The sequence below is a fragment of the Natator depressus genome, chromosome 5 (assembly GCF_965152275.1).
Source record: "Natator depressus isolate rNatDep1 chromosome 5, rNatDep2.hap1, whole genome shotgun sequence".
NCBI lineage: Eukaryota > Metazoa > Chordata > Testudines > Cheloniidae > Natator > Natator depressus.
The window spans coordinates 87,873,577-87,895,813 of record NC_134238.1 but is presented as its reverse complement, the minus strand read 5'-3'; the positions used below and the strand labels follow the sequence as shown (position 1 = coordinate 87,895,813).

The window sequence follows — 22,237 nt, the reverse complement described above, 5'->3', positions numbered from 1 at the left end:
CCTCCTGTTATTTACAAGCAACTTTATAATCTATTTCCTTCTCATCCAAGTCATTAACCCCCTCTGGAGGTATTAATTTGCTGCTTCTTGATGTGAAAACGAAAACTGTTCATAACTTTTCTTTCCTCGTATTGCTCCAGGATTTCAAACATCTTTAATATTTTTTTCCATCAAACTTTATAAAGTGATGTTATTTTAAGATATTTTGATTGTAGGTGGCATAAAGTGAATATCTCATAAATAACTGGATACAAATGTAAGTTCCAGTTCAGATACCTGCACTTGAAGGAGTTGTATGTATTATTTGCTTTGCAAAGGATAGAAAGACACAAGGACACTGCCTGAAGGGAGACAGTGTTCACTAGCCAGCCCTCTGTAGAGTAACAATAGTTTCCAGAGTGGAGCGCCAAAGGTAGACAAGAGAAACATAAATCATGGGACAGTAGGTCAGGTACTGAACAATGAGCAGATATTTTGGTGAGAAGGACCGTAAGGAAGGATTCCTTAAAGAAGTGAATTTTAAAATGGGATTTATCTATTCTGATTTTGCTACCTGAGCACATTGAATTTCAAGCTCTAGATACATTGTACATTAAGATTGTACAAACTCATCTGAAATGTAAAATATATCCAATATATCTTAAAAGCAAACCTCCTAAAAAGAAAACCTTGTCAAATTTCAACTTCACTAATTGTGCTCTGACCTAGGTAAATTAACCAAGTAGATTTTTCACTACTGCATTGACATGAACAGTGTGAGCATACAAAGGAGCCAACTTTGCATGTGACTATCTGTAGCTCTATCTCCTTGATGTCTGCAGAAATTCCTCACCTCCTGCACACATATTTAACTACATGTATTTGTAATGTCCAACTAAACCGTTGTATTTTGTGGTGTTGTCAGGTTAATCGAAGGGAGCTGTGGTCATGTGGCATATCCTTGCCGTTTCCAAAATCCTGCTGCCAGTTCTCAGCTAGTCATTCCTCATCGAGTCTTTGCTCCATGGTGCCTTAAGGATCGTTGTGCAGAGATCCTTCTTGAGCTGATTCCTCAGTGCCTGTCAGCTGCTCATGCTATATTGGGTACCCACCCCTTTTCCAGGATTGATGTGTTGATAGTCCCTTCCAACTTTTCCAGTCTGGGAATGGCCAGGTACAGAAACTTCTCTAATATAATTATTTTGTTTTTCTGTGTATAACTTTCTTATTCTGCAGCATCATTTCACTGTTCTATACTGCGCCTCGGCCTGTCTACCAGTCAGACAGGGTAAGTTGGGGTATATCTGTGCAGTCCTTGGAAGAGAGCCTCCCAGCCTGGTTCAAAAGACTTGGGCTAGTGGGGCTCACCGTAGCTCTCTGAAAACAGCCGTACAGTTAGTGCTTTGAGGTTGCCTCACCTTCACAGCCCAGGCTCCAGCCCAAGCCACAACTTCAAAGCACTGCCTAGACAGCTATTTTTAGAGCTCTAGAGTCTGTCAGCCCCAGGCTGGGGGGTTCGCTTCTGTGGTCTGTGTAGACATACTCTTCATGGCCACATCTGCATTTGTCATCTGTGCTATTCCTCAAATGGCATGGGCAAAGTACTCACCCTTAGTCGTGAACCAGTTGCTCCCCTTTTAGACTTTGAAGGATACTCCTCTGGTGTGGTCAGCCTGTAATGATTTGAAAATTGAAAGCTTTCTTATATATTTTGTAGGCTATTAGACCAAATGATAGCAAGCCTTTATTTGTTCCTGCTTGCACTGGTGGAGTTAGTGTAAATAGCTGCAGCTGGATTCCTTTTATCTAGTAGGTAACAATGCCAGCTTCCCATCAGTACTAGCTTGCTCCACTATTCTCACTGAACTGATGTTATAGATATAATTTTGCTTCATGCAGTGACAGTTTATTTGCATCTCTTGTTATCTTTTTAATAAGGCATGGGGAAGGGAAATGTAAGCTTACTGAGCATTTGCATCTGAGTTTTTCCCCATTATCCAAATTAAATTTCATCTCTTTCCCATTCATTTCTATACTTTGATGTTTCTGTCATTTTAGGTGTTTTCTTCTGGTAATGTTTTCCCCATTATTTCTCAGCAAAACAAGGGCATATTAGAAAGCTGACTCATAAGCTTTATGGGGTTTGTGTGGTTTTATCTGGCCAAAACTACTAATCCTGAAAACAGAATAAGGCAAACTGTGACGACAGATATAAGCTAGTATTTATGGAGTTCATGGATATTTAAAAATTAATTATTTTGTTTATCTACAATATAATTTCAAATGATTTAACTATATGAAGTGTTTATCTGTAGAACAAACAAGGGAATACCTAGCAACTAAAATCCATCTTTTACCTTTACATTTTCTAAAGTCTGCTTAAATCAGTAAAGAGGCAATATTTGCAAACAGCAGAAGATCAAATGCTGCTGCTATTTGTATAGTGACGACTGTGTCTTAGATGCTTTTAGACCAATATAAAGACAAAGCACATAAGGATAGATATAAAGGGGCATGGCTTGGAGCAACGGTGTGTCCAGGTTGCTGTTGTGCTCCAGCAATCCTCACCAGCCAGTGAGACCCATAGGGGCTGTTGTTGGTCAGGTGTGAGTTAGAACAGGTCTCAACCAGCCTCCGGACAGGCTCCGAAGATTCTGCTTCTTAAGTTCATCTCCTTACCCCATATAGGTTTCTAATTTTTATTTCATTTTTTAATTTACCGTAGGAAAGCTTAGTTAAGTAGTGAATCTTGCATTTTGTTCTGTATTTTGCTGCACGAATACCTTATTCGTGTAGATTTATATTTACAGTTTGTGTGAAAAGGAGAGAATGTTTGTTTAATTTTGACCTCATTGTGTGCAGGAGGGGAAGAGAGAGAAATTTAGCTTCCATGTAATATTATATAGCTCATGGTATAGATTTGCTCTGTTTTATAAATATATTTTTTAAAAATGGAAAGTAAAGTTTAAGAATTAAATTATCTCTATTTGTTGTGTTCAATAAATGTCATCTCCACACCTCCATTCAACATTTTTAAGGGTCCGCAGATGAAAAAAGGATGAAAACCACTGCTATAGGGGAAAGGAAATATATAAATGTAAGTGGGGGAATAGTCCCGCTATTGTGGGGAACTTTTCTGGCTTCTGCACTACTCCAATGAAGTGGGCTAGCAAAAGGATCCAAGTCCTCGCTCCCACTTCCGTTACTGCTCCCAGGACAGGTCTGCTCTGCAGGCTGCTTCTGTGACTGCTCCCAGCACTGACCTGCTTCGTGGGCTGCTTTTCTGGCCCCTCTGGCTCTGGTTGCTGCAGCTCTGCTCCCAGGACAGGGTCTGCTTTCTCTGGGCTGCTTTCCTGGTCCCTCTGGATCTGGCACAGCTCTGCTCCGCAGCTTAGCTTGGGTCCGTGCTTTCTCCTTAGCTCAGCCCCACTCTGTCTGACCCAGGCAAATCCAGCTCACACGGAGGACGAGACCCCCCTGGCCTCCTGACTCCCTGATTAGCCTGCCCACCCTGTCATTCAGGCTGACCTGGAGCATTGGCCTCTCCCCATTGTTCCTGGGGACTATCAGCCTCAGGATCCTGATTTCCCATAGACCCTTCCCCTTTTGGTACTGGGAGTTAGCCAACCAAAACACCCCCACTGAATGTTAGTAAGGGGGCAACAGTCCCCTTACATAAAGTGAAGGAAGGAAAGGAGAGAGGGGTAGCCCAAAAGTTCTTGTGGACCTGATAATATCCTTGGGGAAATCAGAGCCTCCAATGCTGTATATCCCTTCCTCAGGGAAAAGATGCTCTTGGGCTAGTCCGTTGCAAAACCATCTGTGCTTATTTGGGTCATGTTTGGTGTATTCAAAATATAGCTATAATTGTGCCCTCTTTGTGGGGGAGATGAGAAAATTTGTGCTAATAATTCCTTATGCTTATTCTGTCTCTAATGGTTGTCAGTGCTAAGTGAGCCATATCCCTGATACAAGTAAATGATGAAAGAAAGGCCATGTGCATTTCTTGACAGTTTTCATTCAGGGGTTTGTCAAGCAAAGGACATCAATATTTTTTAAAAGAAATAGTTTTCAGTTATTTAAATTTCGGGTTATATTTGCACAGCAAAAGAAATGATAATGGGGCCCATAATAGTTTGCTTGTTCTTGTTCTGTGTGATTGTGCAAACTGAGGCCTGTGTACATTGCAAGTTGCTTTAATGGTTAATTCCTGCCCATTCCAATCATAATTACCTAAATAACTTACATTTAGGAGTAAAATAAGTGCAAAACCATACTCAGAACCTCAGAACAAGTTTGACTATTACCTTGAGTTATAAAGGGTGCTGTACCATTAATTTTTTATCTTCAGCATATCTGTTGTAGTATAAACATGACATAGCTTGCCAGCACAAAGAAACAGTTGTTTTGAGAATTCTAATTGTACTCCTGTCTGCCAGGGAAGGAAGCAGTCATAAATTTCAGTCATTATCTTAAGTATCTGGGCTTTACAGCATTTGGCATTTTTCTTTGTCTGTTCCTCATTAGCCTATAGTTACTTGGGTTTTCTACCCAAAGTACTTTATTTTACTTGAGGGGGATGTTACCCTACATTCCAGAATGGTATGAAATTATAACAATTCTTGCACAGAATGACTTAATTAGGAGCCTTAAGTTGTTCTCTTCCAGAGACATGGTGCAAATTCAGAAGAATTTTCCATAAAGACCTGCTGATGCCTTATGGGAAAAATTCTGGCTGAAAGACCATTTATTTTGCTCATTTTCTGTTCATGTCTTACCATGTTTTTAATTTACTATGGAGTTGTGTTGAAACAGGGGTATGATTGCTTAGAATAATATTCACAATAAGTGATTCAGTGGCATTTCTCCTGATTTCTATACCAGTATGAGAGGTGAATCTGGCCCAGATTCCCTCATTAGTAACATGTTAATCCCTATTAAAAAAAATTGTGACAAAGAATTATGGGCCAGATCTTTATAGGTATTTAAAAGCCTAAAAATGATTTAAATGTGAGTTAGGCACTTTTGAAAATCCCATTAGGTATCCGTCTGCATCTTTAGCAGCCATGTCTACAGATTCAGCTTCATTTTTCTTAAAGAATTGCTGGTGCCGATAGCAAGTTGAAGTACCATTCGTTCTGCTTAAAGACTATTCTGCCAAAGTCTCTTCCCTTGTTTATTTTTTTCTACTGAGGACATTTATATAAAAACCAAACATTTTCAGTAAGCATAACAGGGGAAGAGAGATGGGGAGAATGGTCTTGAAGGAGAAAGTTTTTTCAAAAATTTCAACAGGTTTTCTTAAAAAAATAAGTAGCTGCCCCTCCAACAGTGATAACAGAAGACATAACAATAAGTCTCCTAATTAGTTTTTTCCGTGAAAGGAGATCAGTTCCTCTTACCCTGAAAGGTGAGCACCATCCATGTACTCTGAGAGCCAAAAATCTAGTAGTCGTAAGCCAACAGGAATGACATCAAAGTTTGTACTGTAGCTGTGATTAAGATATCACAACCTAAAGATTTTAGCACTAAACTTTGCATACAGGAGCTGTGTCACCCATATGACTCGTCCCATTGAAGTCAGTAGGACTACTCATGTGAGCAAAGTAACACCCGTGTTTGCAGGATGTGGGCCAAAAACTTCTAGTGAAGAACAAGTTACACTGGTTTCATGGCTGTTTGTATTCTTCAAACCACTCTTTCAAATTCCCAGTCAATTTTTTCTTATTCAGTTTGCAATCCCTCCTTTTGATTAGATAGACAGGGATTAAATATGACCCTTCATTTGAGTAATAACTGTTCAATTAAGTATTTTGGAAGTTTCTGTAAGTCCTGGACACTCCATTGCAAAATAGCAAAGCCAGCTCCAAATAATATGTCTAAAAGACCGAGATTTGGTGAGAGGGCTCTCTGGATTTATTTAGTGGCCTGAGGCAGACATATGAACACTAGATTTGGGGCATTTGAGGGAGTTTGGTATCTATTTAAAGCATTCATTTTTTCCCCCCTAGAGGAATTGGTCAGTCTGGAGTTCATGGCACTCAGAGCTGCCCATTATCTATGCAGGGAGCTTTTAATGCTATCGGGTTGTCTCCCAGCCACATAGAAACTTAGCTCATGATCTTTCCATTCTCTCACCTTTTCTATCTGAACCCCATTTCTGAATGTGTCATCCTAGGAATTTGGATCCAGTTTTCAGTGCTATAGGATTTAGTGCTCTTTTAAATGACTAATATTTGGCTGTTTATGGGGTTTAAGCATATAATAAACACCTTTGTGCATTAATTCACCTTTGCTCTCCAGCTCCATGGTCTCTTCACTCTTGGGTTTGCCAAGATAACAAAATGATCCAAAGACTGTCTACAATGAAGCCACAGCAATGATGATAATAATTCAAAATGTGTGTCTACATCCCCAAATGCCAGCTTCCTCTGGGCTCCCGGAGTGCTTAACACCCCCACTCTGCCCCAGGCTCCACCCCCACCTGACCCCTTCCCCCAAGCTCCCACCCCTGCCCTACCTGTTCCCACCACCACTCCACCCTTGCCCCCCCTTTCTCCCAAGTCCCCATCCCTGCTCTACCTCGCCCTGCCTCTTCCCACCCAGTTCCACACCCTCCCCCAGTGCACCCCATCCCTGCACCTACCTCTACCGCCCAGTGCCTCCTGCATGCCGCAGAACAGCTGATCGTGGTGGGTGGGAAGTGCTAGGAGGGACCCGGAAGGAGATGATTGGCGGGGCTGCCGGTGGATGGGAGGCATTGGGGAGAGGGGGAGCAGCTTGGGCTCCCAGTGGGTGCTAAGCACTGGCTAATTCTTTTCTGTGGGTGCTCGAGCCCTGGAGCACCCACGGAGTTGATGCCTATGTCTACATCCCATATGTGTATGAACTCAGTGGTACTTAGACACTGAGAATGTTGACCTGGAATGGAAGGGTGTGTTACCCAAAATATTATCAAGCTAATTGCAACCATATTGTGTGCATTCAGCCACCATGAATTAATAAAATAGAACACTACCTAGTTAATAGTTAATTTGAACAAGCAGGGCTTCTGGAGGCAAGGTCAAATGCTAGCTGCAAACTTGCAGCCTCTGTTAATCTAAATGGGGAAAAAAAAGTCTGCAAATGAAGACTATAAACAAATAAAGACCCTGAGTTTTGGCCCCTTTAATATAAAAGCTTTTTATGTTTAAAATGTTTTGTTAATAAGTAGTTTAATAAAGTATTTTTTAAAGTGACCCAGTAGGGGTCACTATGAGCTGTTTGTTATGTAAAAATTTGTTATAAAAAAAAGAGTAAATAAAGTGTACTTTCAAGCTGTTCTCTGAAGCTATTTTGAAAGACTTTTTCCTGATACCACCTGAAGTAAAACAATTAAGTTACCACTGCTTTCAGTTCTGAAAACCCTGGGTAACAAGAACATCTTCTGCCTCTGAGCTGGCGCTTGGAGTGAAAATTGCTATCACCGCAATCAGTGTTCTCCTCCCACTTGTCAGTTTGGGATCAAAACAGGATTTGGAGTGCATCAGGCACAAGATATATCCTTACTATTATGCTGAGCTGGTTTGTTAGTCCATAAAGTTTTAACAGATGTCTCTTGAGCACAAACCCAAAATAGGTTGGAGTATGCAGCAATCACCTTTTGGTGCAACTAAAACATTGTTTGCTTGTTGATAGTATAGGAGTGAAATTGTGATATTTGAATTTGATGGTAGGGGATTATAGTGTTTGTTTTAAGTTGAAGAAAAGAAAGTTTAAAATATTCTTGTAATGGGGCACAGATTCACCCAGCTGCACCTCCTGCTGGCTGTCTAGGAATTAGCTCTTTTTACCAGCTCCGGAGCACCCTCTACTGGTGTCTTGCCATTGCTGGGCCCCATGTCCCTCCCAGACCCTGGTGCCCTTATAGCTGGGGTGCTGCCCCTCCAGGCAATACCCCACAGATCTGGGTTTCCCCTCCCCAGGGACCCTCCCCCTCCATCCCCACCTTGTCTCAGCCTATGGGCTACTGCCAGTCACCATCTAGCCTCCTTCTACTGGGGCCGACTGCAGTCCGTATAAGCCAGTCATCATAGGCAAGGGGGGTTTGGACCTGCTGCCGCTGCCTCTGCCTACCCCTTGGACTGCCCTCTGCAACCCCAGTACCTATTTGGCCTTCCACCAGGCCTGTGGCCTCAGGGGTTTCTAGGCTGCAGCTCCTCTGGCCTTCCCCCAGCCCTGCTCCACCTCAGGTATTCTGGTACACTCCCCAACAGCCAGGCCCATCTCTCTCCATAGCTAGAGGAGACTCCTTGTGCTCCTAGCCCACTGCCCTCTTATAAAGGCCAGCTGGGCCCTGATTAAGCTAGCAGCTGCCTGATTGGGGTGTTGCTCCCAGCTAAGGCTGCTTCTCCCAATCAGCCCCACTTTTCCTTCCCTGCCATAGCCCTCTCCCCGGTCTGTTTTAAGCCTTTTAAAGTAGGAGTGGGTGACCACCCCGCTACAATTCCAAACAGCATTTCAGGATTTTTTAAAAAGAATGATATACAGATTACTTACCTTTTATTAGCTCTTGTATAATTTCTTTTCAGGCTCTTGAAAATACAACTGGTTTCCATATGGTAAACATTTTTTTTTTCACTCAGTGAATATGTTTTCCTGTGTTTTGAATGGCACTGAAATTAAAATAGCTGTTTCTGTTTAAGCAACATTTCAAATTTTATATAAAATACTTTCCTAAATCAAATTTAATTTTTGTTTTTGTACCACCATCTTCAGTGGTATTAATTATGGTTTGTTTGTTTTTGTTTTTTTACTAGTGCAGAAAAGACAGGAGAGGAGACGCAATATACTAGGCGCTTGGTCACTCCAATGACATGGGCCTGTGATAGAGTGCTGAGGGCTTGCACTTGAGCCAGCAATCTGGTCATTATTAATTTTAATTAGGTTCCCCTGGAGAAGGCCTAATTAGACAGAGGTGTATTGATTACCAGGCCAGACTGGGGCTAGGGAGTCAATGAGCCAATAAGCCCATTAACAAGGAAGCTGTATAGAAGGGCACTGGAAGGAGTGCTCAGGAAGGCAGAGAGGGAGAGAAACAGAAAGACAGAAGGCTAGGAGAGCCTGACAAATAGAGTTCTCTGAGTAGAGACATGTCCCTCCCCACCTCCCTTTTGGAGAAGGGGTTAGAAAGTTCAGATACAGTGTGTAAAGTTGTAGAGACACTGCTGTGTATTGGTGGAGGGATTAAACAACTGTAAATAAGCTACACCGGGTGTTTATAAGCAAGAAGGTCTCAGAGCAGTCTGTGTTTGTGGATGAGATGAGTGTGGCATGTCGCCTTCTCACAGGGCCATATAAGTTGACGGTCACAAAATTAGCCTGAATTTTCAAACGGAACAAGTGATTTTTGGGTGCTTCAGTTCATGTGTTCCCTATGTGAGACATCTTAAGTCCTGAATTTCTTGAAAGTGCTGAGCACCTGTCTCTGAAAATCAGGCTTCTTTAAGCTATCTCATGTTAAACACCCAGAAACTGAGGTACCAAAAATCACTAGTCACTTCTGAAAATGTAGGCTGATATATTTTTCCTTTAGACTGGGACACACCCCAGACAATTTTTTTATTAACTATATTTTATCTACATACAAGATGAGTTTACAAATGTTTGACTGTTTCCCCCATACATCCTTCTTACCATAAATGCAATTAATATAGCTGTAGTATACTTTGTTCCTAACAAAGGATTGATTCTGCAAAGATTTAACCGTGTAACTTGACTCATGTCAGATGTCCCTTTTACTTCAGTGTGACAGCAGCAGCCCAAAGGACAGAACATCTCTTCACAGTACTTGGAAAGAAGATCTCTAAATATTTACATCTAGTCCAGTGCAAACAGAAATCTGTTATCTTGCATGGGTCCAGAACAGAGAGACACCACGACTTCAGCGTCATCCTGAATTAGTCCATCATCCATGGTTTTATTGCTGTTGAGTTGCCTGACCTGGGCTGCATCACACAGACACATGATTGTGGTTAAGACTGCAGTCCCAGCATTTAATCACCTTGTTCCCCAGGATATTCCATTTGCCACAGATCCACACCCAGGAAGGACATATCTGGATGTGGAATAACCATTCTGTTCTCTTCCAGACTCAAATGAAGAAAACTCACGCCAAACACAATACTTTGAGTGCATCCATTTTCTCTCTTATCCACAGAGAAGACTAACTTGGGCACCTTGCTAATCTGTAAACTGCCAGAAACCAAAGGATTATCACAAGAGTTGGCAGAAGCAGTCTGACATGCTGATAAAGGTCAAGACTCATTGTCTTGGGAGACTTCATATCGAGGCTGATGATGTTTCTGATTAAGTAAACTTCCTATCTTAATTCTTCACCTCGGGTTTCTCACAGGCAATCTCTGGACCCGCACACAACAGTTGCCCATGCCCTAGACTGAACCCTTGCACTGGAGATAGGAATAAGAAATGGAACCAATATTATATCCTGGTAAGACCTCTTCCTTTTCTAGGCAGTAATAAGAACACTCTCCCTTGAAGGGAAAAAGAACCATCACCATGTTCTGTCCTGATAACTCTTGAACTCTGCTAAATTCCAAAACTTGTTTTCAGAGTAGAAGAATTGGTGAAGCATTTCAACCAATCCCTGACTACTCTTCTAGACACACTAGTACCAAAGTGATGTCCCCCCTCCCAACACCTGCACAGATTGCCACAGATCTCAGGTGACATGCATCAGAGAAAGTGGGAAGAAAATTTGAGCATTGTTATCAGAAAACATATTCTGATGAGGACAGACTCAGACACAAAGTTTCTACAAATGTATGCCTCTGCCTGAAGGAGGCAAAGAGAGCTTACTTCTCCTGTGCCATAGACTGAGGAAAGTCGCACCCCACCAAGATGACTTACTTATCACGTTATTATCTTCTAGGTATTTGCAAATTGATTTCTTAATTATTTGCTCCATTATCTTTCCAGGTACTGAAGTTAAGATGACTGGTCTGAAATTCCTCAGGTTGTCCTTATTTCCCTTTTTATAGATGGACTCTATATTTGCCCTTTTCCAGGCCTCTGGAATCTCTCCCATCTTCCATGACTTTTCAAAGATAATCGCTAATGTCTCAGCTATCTCCTCAGTCAGCATCTTGAGTATTCTAGCATGTATTTCATCAGGTCCTGGTGACTTTACATCTCTTGCCCAAGTAATTTTTAACTTTTTTCCCTATTTTAGCCTCTGATTCTACCTCATTCTCACTGGCATTCACTATGTTGGATATCTCATCGCTAATAATCTTTTTGGGGAAAACTATCAGATATGATGAGTTTCACAATGAAGCTTGGACAAATCACAAATGCTTAGATCACTGCTACCAGGCCTATGTCCAATAGCATGGAATGTTTTTCTGACCAGGAAGATGTAAGAGGGTATTTTTTTACCAGCATGGCTATTTTGACATCCAAGATCAGTAAGGATTCTAACAGGATCCCATGGCTGCAAACCAATTTAACAATCTGGCTCTTCATAATGTGGGGAAGGGGACAGGGTGATACAGAGATATAGTTTTTTAACATGCTTCCTTCTTTGTCACTTCACTACTTGTTTTTCCTTGGTTCAACTTTGGCCAGCTGCTGTTTATCCAAGTGTTGATACACTTTAAAAACACTGGACTGTTTGATGTCAAGGATATGTAGGGTTGGGTTTTATCTACATTCTGCTGGTACTTCAGCCTGTTGCAATAGCTTGCCAAATATGAGAGAGAAGACTAATGTTTATAGGATTTTGAAGGTGGAAGTGCAGTTACCTATAATTGTTCTGCTCTATTCGGAACTGGTGAGGCCTCAGCTGGAGTACTGTGTCCGGTTTTGGGTGCCACACTTTAAGGAAGATATAGACAAATTACAGAGAGTCCAGAGGGGAGCAATAAAAATGGTAATAGGTGTAACCTCTGAAGAAAGGTTAAAATACTGGGCATGTTTTGGCTTGAGAAAAGAAGACTGAGGGGTACCTGATAACAGTTTTCAAATATCATAAGGGCTTCTATAAAGAGGACCACGATCAATTGTTCTTCATGTCCCTGAAGGCAGAACAAGAAGTAATTGGCTTAATCTGTGCAAGGGAGATTGAGGAAAATCTTGCTAACTCTAAGTATAGTTAAGTACTGGAATAAGTTACCAAGGGAGGTTTTGGAATCCCAATCACTGGAAGTTTTTAAGAACAAGTTAGACAAACCCCTGTCAGGGATGGTTTTGGTATACTTGGTCCTTTCTCAGTACAAGGGGATGGACTAGATGACTTCTCAAGGTCACTCTCCCTACATATCTACGATTTGATAATGACCTACAGGGTTCAGTCTGAGCGGAATGATCTCAACCATGTCAGGGCATTTCCATTCTTCCTTGTAGCTTCTTGGAGGCAGGAAAGGAGTATTTGGAGATCACTTGGTATCAAATACCACAGAAGGGTCTTGCACAATAACTATGGATGTACTTCCCTTGTATAAGGATAGCTGAAGGTCGTCCACCGGAGCAACAGGCGCTGTCTCTCTTGTACCAGGCCTAAGGTCCGCAGCCTGACTGAGAGGGATCCAGGATACTTATAGCCAAGAGGTGGCCCTGAAGAGGCTTTAGCTAGATGCTTCTTGCAAAAGTAAATTTATACAGAGGTTGTAGCTGTAAAGTCTCAGCTGTTTAGAGATGGCTTCTTAAGTACTGGTCAGATGATCATATATCTTAGGGCAAATAGGATTTTCCCTTCAAAGGAGATGCAGATAGTCTCTTTTTGTAGGGGTCTCAGGTGTTCTCTGCTCTCTTTTACCATCCTAGAAGGGCAAGGTTCAGAGTCACAGGTGGATTGCCATTACTTCAATCATAGAATCATAGAATAATAGAATATCAGGGTTGGAAGGGACCTCAGGAGGTCATCTAGTCCAACCCCCTGCTCAAAGCAGGACCGATCCCCAATTCAATCATCCCAGCCAGGGCTTTGTCAAGCCTGACCTTAAAAACTTCAAAGAAAGGAGATTCCACCACCTCCCTAGGTAACGCATTCCAGTGTTTCACCACCCTCCTAGTGAAAAAGTTTTTCCTCATATCCAACCTAAATCTCCCCCACTGCAACTTGAGACCATTACTCCTTGTTCTGTCATCTGCTACCACTGAGAACAGTTTAGAGCCATCCTCTTTGGAACCCCCTTTCAGGTAGTTGAAAGCAGCTATCAAATCCCCCCTCATTCTTCTCTTCCGTAGACTAAACATCCCCAGTTCCCTCAGCCTCTCCTCATAACTCATGTGTTCAATGATTACTACTTGTGAGTATGGATCAGATTCTTCGGATAAAGGTATTGCGTTCTTGGTCTTGCTTTTGGATAGTCATTCTCTGTGAAATAAAATGATAATTCCTCTCAGAAAGAAGTGCTGTATTCTGAGATTGAGTGGAGATGGTCCAGGTTTATAGACAATTAACGCTTGAGAAATGGGCTTCCTATTTTGTTTTGCGCTGTTTTTCAGCTGCCCTTGTATACTGTGCCCACCACCTGTGCCTGACAGCATGCTGCTGAGTTTCTGACCAGTCTGGTGATGAGCCTTATGAACACAGTGAAGCTGTCCTCCAGTATTTCATGAGCTGCGAAACAGAGAGTGAATCGGTTATGCCTTCCCTGCTGTATTCCATGGACACAAATAATTAAAGATTGCTGCTGGCAGTCACAGAGCAACTTGCCACAGTGGATTGTCGGTATTGGGCTAGAGAAATAAGTACTGTCTGGCGGGATCACATCATGATGCATGTATGGGACGATAAGCAGGGGCTGCAGAACTTTTGGATGCACAAGACAAATCCACCTTCATGGAACTGTGTGCAGAGCTCGCCCCAGCACTGTGGTGCAAGGACACCAGAATGAGAGAGGCCCTCACTGTGGAAAAATAAGTGGCAATTGCTGTGTGGAAGCTCGTAACCGCAGACTGCTACTGGGCAGTCACAGATCAGTTTGGGATTGGAAAGTCCATCATGGGGATTATGGTGATGCAAATTTGCAGGGCCATTAATTGCCTCCTGCTACAAAGGACTGTGACTCTTGGTAATGTGCAAGAAATAATTGATGGCTTTGAGGCAATGGATTCACTAACAGCAGCGGGGCGATAGATGGAATACGTATCCCAGTTTTGGCCCCTGATCATCTTGTGACGGAGTACATCAATCAGAAGGGCTACTTCTCCATGGTCTGGCAGGGGCTGGTGAATTACCGGGGCCATTTTACTGACATCAATGCAGGGTGGTCAGAGGAGGGATATGATGCACACATCTTTTGGAACACTGGACTGTATAGAAAGCTGCACACTGGGACATTATTTCCAGACCAGAAGATTCTAATGGGGGATGTGCAAATGCCCATGAACAAAGACAGTATGGTGAGTGCACTCACAGCCGTGAATCACAAAAGATACACAAACCCCTTTCTCACTGTCCCTGGGCTAGCACACAGGTTGGCACGAGTTCCAAATATGGTGAGTTTGGGGGCTGGGGAGGGTGGCAAGGGGGAAAGGGCAAGACAAAGGGTGGTTTATGAAGGGGGTTACTACAAGTGGTTAGGGAGACTATTCTGAATATTGGTATCCTTTTCCACAGACTAGGGTAATCGAACCTAATATCTTACTCCTCAGGGTAACCCAGGGCGGAAGGGTGCATCTCCTGCATGCATGTGCCTTCAGACCAGCTCCATACGCTGCTCGCTTGTGTGCTGCTCTCCAATAAGACAACATAACCAAGCGCAGTGTCTACACTGACACTCCATCACTCTAAGTATGTTGCAGAAAGTTCTATGCTGCGCATCGAGGTGGTTTTATTATGTTGGCATAGCAGGGGAGTTTCATTGGTGGGAGAATTTCAGTGTGTATACTCCACCGTTTTGTCGACAAAAGCTGATTTTGGTCAACAAAACTATGTAGGCCTTAGTAAGGCTTTTGATACTGTCTCACATGACTATCTCTTAAAGTAGGGAAAGACAACCTAGATGGAGCTATGATAAGGTGGGAACATAAATGGTTAGAAAACTGTTCCCAGAGCGTAATTATCAGTGATTCAGAGTCAAGCTGGAAGGGCATATCAAGTGGGGTCCCGCAGGGATCAGTTCTATGTCCGGTTCTGTTCAATATCTTCATCAGTGATTTTGATAATGGCACAGAGAGTACACTTATAATATTTGCGGACGATACCAAGCTGGGAGGGCTTGCAAGTGCTTTGGAGGATAGGATTAAAATTCAAAATGATCTGGACAAACTGGAGAAATGGTCTGTAGTAAATACGATGAAATTCAATAAGGACAAATGCGAAGTACTCCACTTAGCAAGGAACAATCATATACAAAATGGGAAATGACTACCTATGAAGGAGTATTGCAGAAATGGATCTGGGGATCGTAGTGCATCACAAGCTAAATAAGAGTCAACAGTGTAACACTGTTGCAAAAAAAAGCGAACATCATTCTGGGATGTATTTGCAGGGAAGCTGTAAGCAAGACACGAGAAGTAATTATTCCTTGTTATTCCATGGAGTATTGTGTCGAGTTCTGGGTGCCACATTTCAGGAAAGATGTGGATAAATTGGAGAAAGTCTATAGAGGAGCCACAAAAATGCTTAAAGCTCTAGAAAACATGACCTATGAGGGAAGAATGAAAAAATTGGATTTGTTTAGTCCAGAGAAGAGAAGACTGAGAGGGGACATAACAGTTTTCAAGTACATAAAAGGTTGCTACAAGGTGGAGGCAGAAAAATTGTTGTCCTTAATCTCTGAGGACAGGAAAAGAAGTAATGGGCTTAAATTGCAGAAAGGGCGGTTTGGGTTGGACATTAGGAAAAATTTCCTACCTGTCAGGGTGGTTAAGCACTGGAATAAATTGCCTAGGGAGGTTATGGAATCTCCATCGTTGGAGATTTTAAAGAGAAGGTTAGACAAACACTCGTCAGGGATGGTCTAGTTATTACATAGTCCTGCCATGAGTGCCATGGACTGGACTAGATGATCTCTCGAGGTCCAGTTCTATGATTCTATGATGGAATCCACGTGCCCTTGAAAAGCCCACATGGGGCTCAAATGCTATAATAAATGGGGTCCATATAAGTACCTAGTAGAATTTTATTTGTGTTCCAGGTATCTGTGTGTGTTAGCATTTTTGTGTTTTTTCACTGGCTTTTTTTAATGCTTCTGGAAGTCATTTATGGGGTCAAAATGATGCAAGATTTGATCATCTGGTGGTACTTCCTTTCCTGAATGGTAGAATAAGACCAAGAGAACACCAAATGTCAGTGTTTCAGACACATAAATGTTAACGGTGGGAAGCCTATTAAAATCATTTGAATTTATTGGTTCTGCCATAGACTCTAAATACACAAGCTTTGTAATTTTATGAGATGAATAAGGAATCATTCACCCCTTTTAATGTAGGACACATGAATTGTTGAAAGGAATCTTGGCTGGAGGTATTAGTTTCTGATATTTCTAAAGAGGTAAGACCCCTACATTGCAATTAGAACCACACTCAAGAAAATACACATCTTTATTTATTAAACAAACATTCTTTAATGGGCTCTTGTACAGAATGAAATAAACAGTGCATTGTATGGAATGGACCTCCTAATATGTCCTGCTAGTTTAAAGTAAAGTTTCAAGTTGGAACATGAAGTGTTCTTTTTTCCCTTGGCTTAAGTTATAGAAAATGTTATTTCTTCATTTAGTAATTGGATAGTTAATAGGGTTCTTTGTGATCCTACTGTAGAATAGTGGCTACATTTTATTAAATTCTGAGACTGGAATTATGGAGGCGCCCACTAGTGCCATTATAGTTAAGGGTGTCTCAGCATTTCCAATATAAACTCCTATTTCAGTGGTTTATAACTTGGCAATAAAAAATTTGTTTCCAGCTTAAACTTGGCATAAACCATTATAGTCACAGAGAAAGTTATATGTAATGTGTATAGATACAAAAATAATTTAAGTTGATAATTTTAAAAAAAATCTTTGGCTTTGTATGTGTCACGGAAGGATTAAAAAGCAAAAATAGCATCTTTAAAGAATAAATAAAAATAACTAAAACAGTAATTGTCAGCAGTGAGGATTAGCTAACATTTTGTATTGGCTGGAGAAAGAAGGATCAAGACTGACATGGTGACACTGAAACTAATTTTAAAAGTGATTTTTTTTGTGCAATATAGATCTGTAATATGATAAAAATGCTTTGTTATAGTTCAGTAGTGAAACTAGCCCATGCTATTGTTAATATGTATTCACAGCATACACTTTAACTCACTCTCTGAATCACAGTATGAGACTATTTTTACTACAATGAGCTGTTACATCATATGCCATAAATGGATAATAAGAATAATATATGAAGCATTAAAATGATTGGACATAATAAAAGTTTTGTTTGAGAGGGAAAAAAGAAATGCTCAAAGGAGCCTCATGCAGTTCCTGTCATGCAGTTGTGTCCTATGATACTTGCCATACCAGATTTTCTGTGCATTCTCAGCATCTCACAATGCATAATCACCCTCCTCATTGGCAGTCCCACCCTGGAAGCATCTTAACTAAATAGCAGACTACTGCCTTTGTTCACTTAGTGAAGTCTGCAGGATAAATGGTGCTTGCAGAAACAGCATGCCACATAGAGTAGCAGCCGTGTTAGATTGTATCCGCAAAAAGAACAGGAGTACTTGTGACACCTTAGAGACTAACAAATTTATTAGAGCATAAGCTTTTGTGGGCTACAGCCCACTTCATCGGATGCATAGAATGGAACATATAGTAAGAAGAAATATATATACATACAGATAAGTCGGAAGTTGCCATACAAACAGTGAGAGGCTAATTAGTTAAGATGAGCTATTATCAGCTGGAGAAAAACTTTTGAGTGATAATCAAAATGGTCCATTTAGACAGTTGACAAGAAGGTGTGAGGATACTTAACTTTAGGGAAATAGATTCAATATGTGTAATGACCCAGCCACTTCCAGTCTCTATTCAAACCGAAGTTAATGGTATCTAGTTTGCATATTAATTCAAGCTCAGCAGTTTCTCGTTGGAGTCTGTTTTTGAAGCTTTTCTCTTGCAAAATTGCCACCCTTAAATCTTTTACTGAGTGGCCAGAGAGGCTGAAGTGTTCTACCAGTTTTTGAATATTATGATTCCTGATGTCAGATTTGTGTCCATTTATTCTTTTGCGTAGAGACTGTCTGGTTTGGCCAATGTAGTTGGCAGAGGGGCATTGCTGGCACATGATGGCATATATCACATTGGTAGATGTGCAGGTGACCGAGCCTCTGATAGTGTGGCTGATGTGATTAGGTAGGAGAACACTTCAGCCTCTTGGGAGACAGACCAGTCCTCGCTTACAGACAGCCCCCCAACCTGAAGCAAATACTCGCCAGCAACCACACAACAAAAACACTAACCCAGTAACCTATCCTTGCAACAAAGCCCGATACCAACTCTGTCCACGTATTTATTCTAGTGACACCATCATAGGACCTAATCACATCAGCCACACTATCAGAGGCTCGTTCACCTGCACATCTACCAATGTGATATATTTGATAGCTATGTCATACGGGTCATGTGGAACCACAGGACCTATTTACTGTATGTAGATCACACTGTCCAACCAACTTGTGCTCCTCTGAAGATTTGGGGACTGTTGTGCAGAGATCTGTTTTAAGTTGTTCAAAGTGGGTGGAAAAATAACTAAAGTTTAGGTTGACCAGTTATATAAAACTGTAAAATAAGCAAAGGTTGAGAGCAGAAAGACAGTAGAAATAGGATGTGTTTAAGTTAAAAGCACTGATTAGGGGTCCCCGAGAAAACACAACTGTAACAGGTCAAGATGACGCTAGAAATGGAAGGAATTATCCTAGAAATGCTATAATTAGTGTAACTGAATAAGTATTCTGACTGGATCATTTTCATGAGAAGAGGTTGCCACCCCTTTCTGGACATGGCTTTTTTGAGGTTACTTGGTAACTTGTTTAGAAGCTTGCATACTCAATAGTTTGAAGGAGAGGGAGAGAGCTAAACCATCATAACCTCCACTACCATCAGGACCTACTATCAGACCATTGAGCATTTGTTTTTCTTGATCCTGAAAGTTGCCCTTACCAGGCAAGGCCAGAGATAGTGAACAGATGACATTACGAGCTCAATCAGGTTGGCTGAATCTTGAACAACATCTATGATGTGAACTTGAGGTCCTGCTAACGTTCTCTCCCTACTGTGTCATTTTCCTTCGCCACTTTTTCTTCTCTTTCCTATCTTCCTTGTTTTGTCTCCTGTCTAATAAGAGTCATGTTTAGCCAGCCAAGATAAATCTAACTTTTGAAGAACTGCTTTAATGAAAAAGGCAAGGTAAACACATTGCCTTAACATGCTGGTAAAAGTTTGCCAGGTTTTGGAGAGGGTGATAAAATCATGTGCTGTTCCTGTGATTTCTCCCCTCCTCCCCCCGCCCCAAAAGCTAGGTTGCAAATGAAAAAGACACAGACAGATTCTATTTTTTCCATCTCTTCTCTGTGTCTGTCTTGTTTTGTCTTAAAAAGAAACAGGATTGATTTCAACAGCCACTACTAGCTACAGACCATCTACCTAACCCTCTGTTTCCCCCTACAAGAATATTTAATACTATCTAGGGTTTCCCTGCATGGCGACACTTGGGAAAATTAATCTGAATTAACAAAAGTTGTGAATTTAAAGTGGATCATTTAAACTGCATCAAACCCCTGTGTGGACACTCTCATTCAGAATTAAAGTGGCCTTAATTCAGTTTAGAGTAATTCGCATTGAGGCCACTTTAATTTTGAATGAGGGTATGTCTACACTACGAAATTAGGTTGAATTTATAGAAGTTGGTTTTTTAGAAATTGTTTTTATATAGTCGATTGTGTGTGTCCCCACACAAAATGCTCTAAGTGCATTAAGTGCATTAACTCGGCAGAGTGCTTCCACAGTACCAGGGCTAGCGTCGACTTCTGGAGTGTTGCACTCTGGGTAGCTATCCCACAGTTCCCGCAGTCTCCGCTGCCCATTGGAATTCTGGGTTGAGATCCCAATGCCTGATGGGGCAAAAAACATTGTCGCGGGTGGTTCTGGGTACATGTCATCAGGTCCTCCCTCCCTCTGTGAAAGCAACGGCGGACAATCGTTTCGCGCCTTTTTTCCTGAGTTACCTGTGCAGACGCCATACCACGGCAAGCACGGAGCCCGCTCAGCTCACTGTCACCGTATGTCTCCTGGATGCTGGCAGACGCGGTACTGCATTGCTACACAGCAGCAGCAACCCATTGCCTTGTGGCAGCAGATGGTTCAATAGTCCTGAAAACCATCCTCATCGTGTCTGAGGTGCTCCTGGCCGCCTCGGTAAGGTTGGTCAGAAGCCCCTGGGCAGACATGAGTGCAGGGACTAAATTAGGAGTGACTTGACCAGGTCATTCTCTTTAGTCCTGCCGGCAGTCCTATTATACCGTCTTATGGTGAGCACGGAGGAGATGAGGATGGCTAGCAGTCCTATTGCACCATCTTCTGCCGAGCAGCCAGGAGATGTGGATGGCTTGCAGTTCTACTGCACCGTCTGCTGCTAGCCAAAGATGTAAAAGATAGATGGAGTGGATCAAAACAAGAAATAGACCAAATTTGTTTTGTATTCATTTGCTCCCCCATCCCTCCCTCCCTCCGTGAAATCAACGGCCAACAATCATTTTGGTGAGGTCTGTCAGGGGCACCTTGAAAACATTAATGGAGATTCAGTCCTGCCTGAAATACCAGAGGGAGGGATAGCTTAGTGGGTTGAGCATTGGCCTGCTAACCCCAGGGTTTTGAGTTCAATCCTTGAGGGGGCCATTCTGTATCACAGTTGTTTTTGTTTCTCCTTGATGTAAAGCCACCCCCCTTTGTTGATTTTAATTCCCTGTAAGCCATGTCATCAGTTGCCCCTCCCTCCATCAGAGCAATGGCAGACAATCGTTCCGCGCCTTTTTTCTGTGCAGACTCCATACCACAGCAAGCGTGGAGCCCGCTCAGATCACTTTGGCAATTAGGAGCACATTAAACACCATGCGCATTATCCAGCAGTAGATGCAGCACCAGAACCTGGCAAAGCGAAACCGGGTGAGTAGGCGATGTCAGCGCGGTGATGAGGACATGGACACAGACTTCTCTCAAAGCACGGGCCCTGGCAGTGCGGGCATCATGGTGCTAATGGGGCAGGTTCATGCGGTGGAACACCGATTCTGGACCCGGGAAACAAGCACAGACTGGTGGGACTGCATAGTGTTGCAGGTCTGGGATGATTCCCAGTGTCTGTGAAACTGTCGTATGTGTAAGGGCACTTTCATGGAACTTTGTGACTTGCTTTGCCCTGCCCTGAAGCGCATGAATACCAAGATGAGATCAATACTCCTCACAGTGGAGAAGTGAGTGGCAATAGTCCTGTGGAAGCTTGCAACGCCAGACAGCTACCGGTCAGTAGGGAATCTATTTGGAACGGGCAAATCTACTGTGGGGCTGCTGTGATGCAAGTAGCCAATGCAATCAAAGATCTGCTGATATCAAAGGTAGTGACCCTGGGAAATGTGCAGGTCATAGTGGATGGCTTTGCTGCAATGGGATTCCCTAACTGTGGTGGGGCCATAGACGGATCCCATATCCCTATCTTGGCACCGGAGCACCAAGCCGGTGAGTACATAAACCGCAAGGGGTACTTTTCAGTAGTGCTGCAAGCACTGGTGGATCACAAGGGACGTTTCACCAACATCAACGTGGGATGGCTGGGAAAGGTACATGACGTTCGCATCTTCAGGAACTCTGGTCTGTTTCAAAAGCTGCAGGAAAGGACTTTATTCCCAGACCAGAAAATAACGATTGGGGATGTTGAAATGCCTATAGTTATCCTTGGGGACCCAGCCTACCCCTTAATGCCATGGCTCATGGAGCCGTACACAGGCAGCCTGGACAGTAGTCAGGAGCTGTTCAACTACAGGCTGAGCAAGTGCAGAATGGTGGTAGAATGTGCATTTGGACGTTTAAAAGCACACTGGTGCAGTTTACTGACTCAGTTAGACCTCAGCGAAACCAATATTCCCACTGGTATTACTGTTTGCTGTGCGCTCCACAATATCTGTGAGAGTAAGGGGGAGACGTTAATGGTGGGGTGGGAGGTTGAGACAAATCGCCTGGCCGCTGGTTACGCACAGCCAGACACCAGGGTGGTTAGAAGAGCA

The 22,237-nt window shown here is 42.4% G+C and overlaps 1 protein-coding gene across 3 annotated transcripts in view; it reads left to right on the top strand.

The window, feature by feature from the left end:
- Nucleotides 1-22,237, top strand: part of AOPEP (aminopeptidase O (putative)) — a 378,987-nt gene that overhangs the window by 105,603 nt on the left and 251,147 nt on the right. For all 3 annotated transcript variants that reach the window (XM_074953154.1, XM_074953153.1, XM_074953152.1), the window contains one exon: nucleotides 905-1,153. In XM_074953154.1, the coding sequence (XP_074809255.1) occupies nucleotides 905-1,153 (249 nt within the window). The remainder of the gene's footprint in view (nucleotides 1-904; nucleotides 1,154-22,237) is intronic.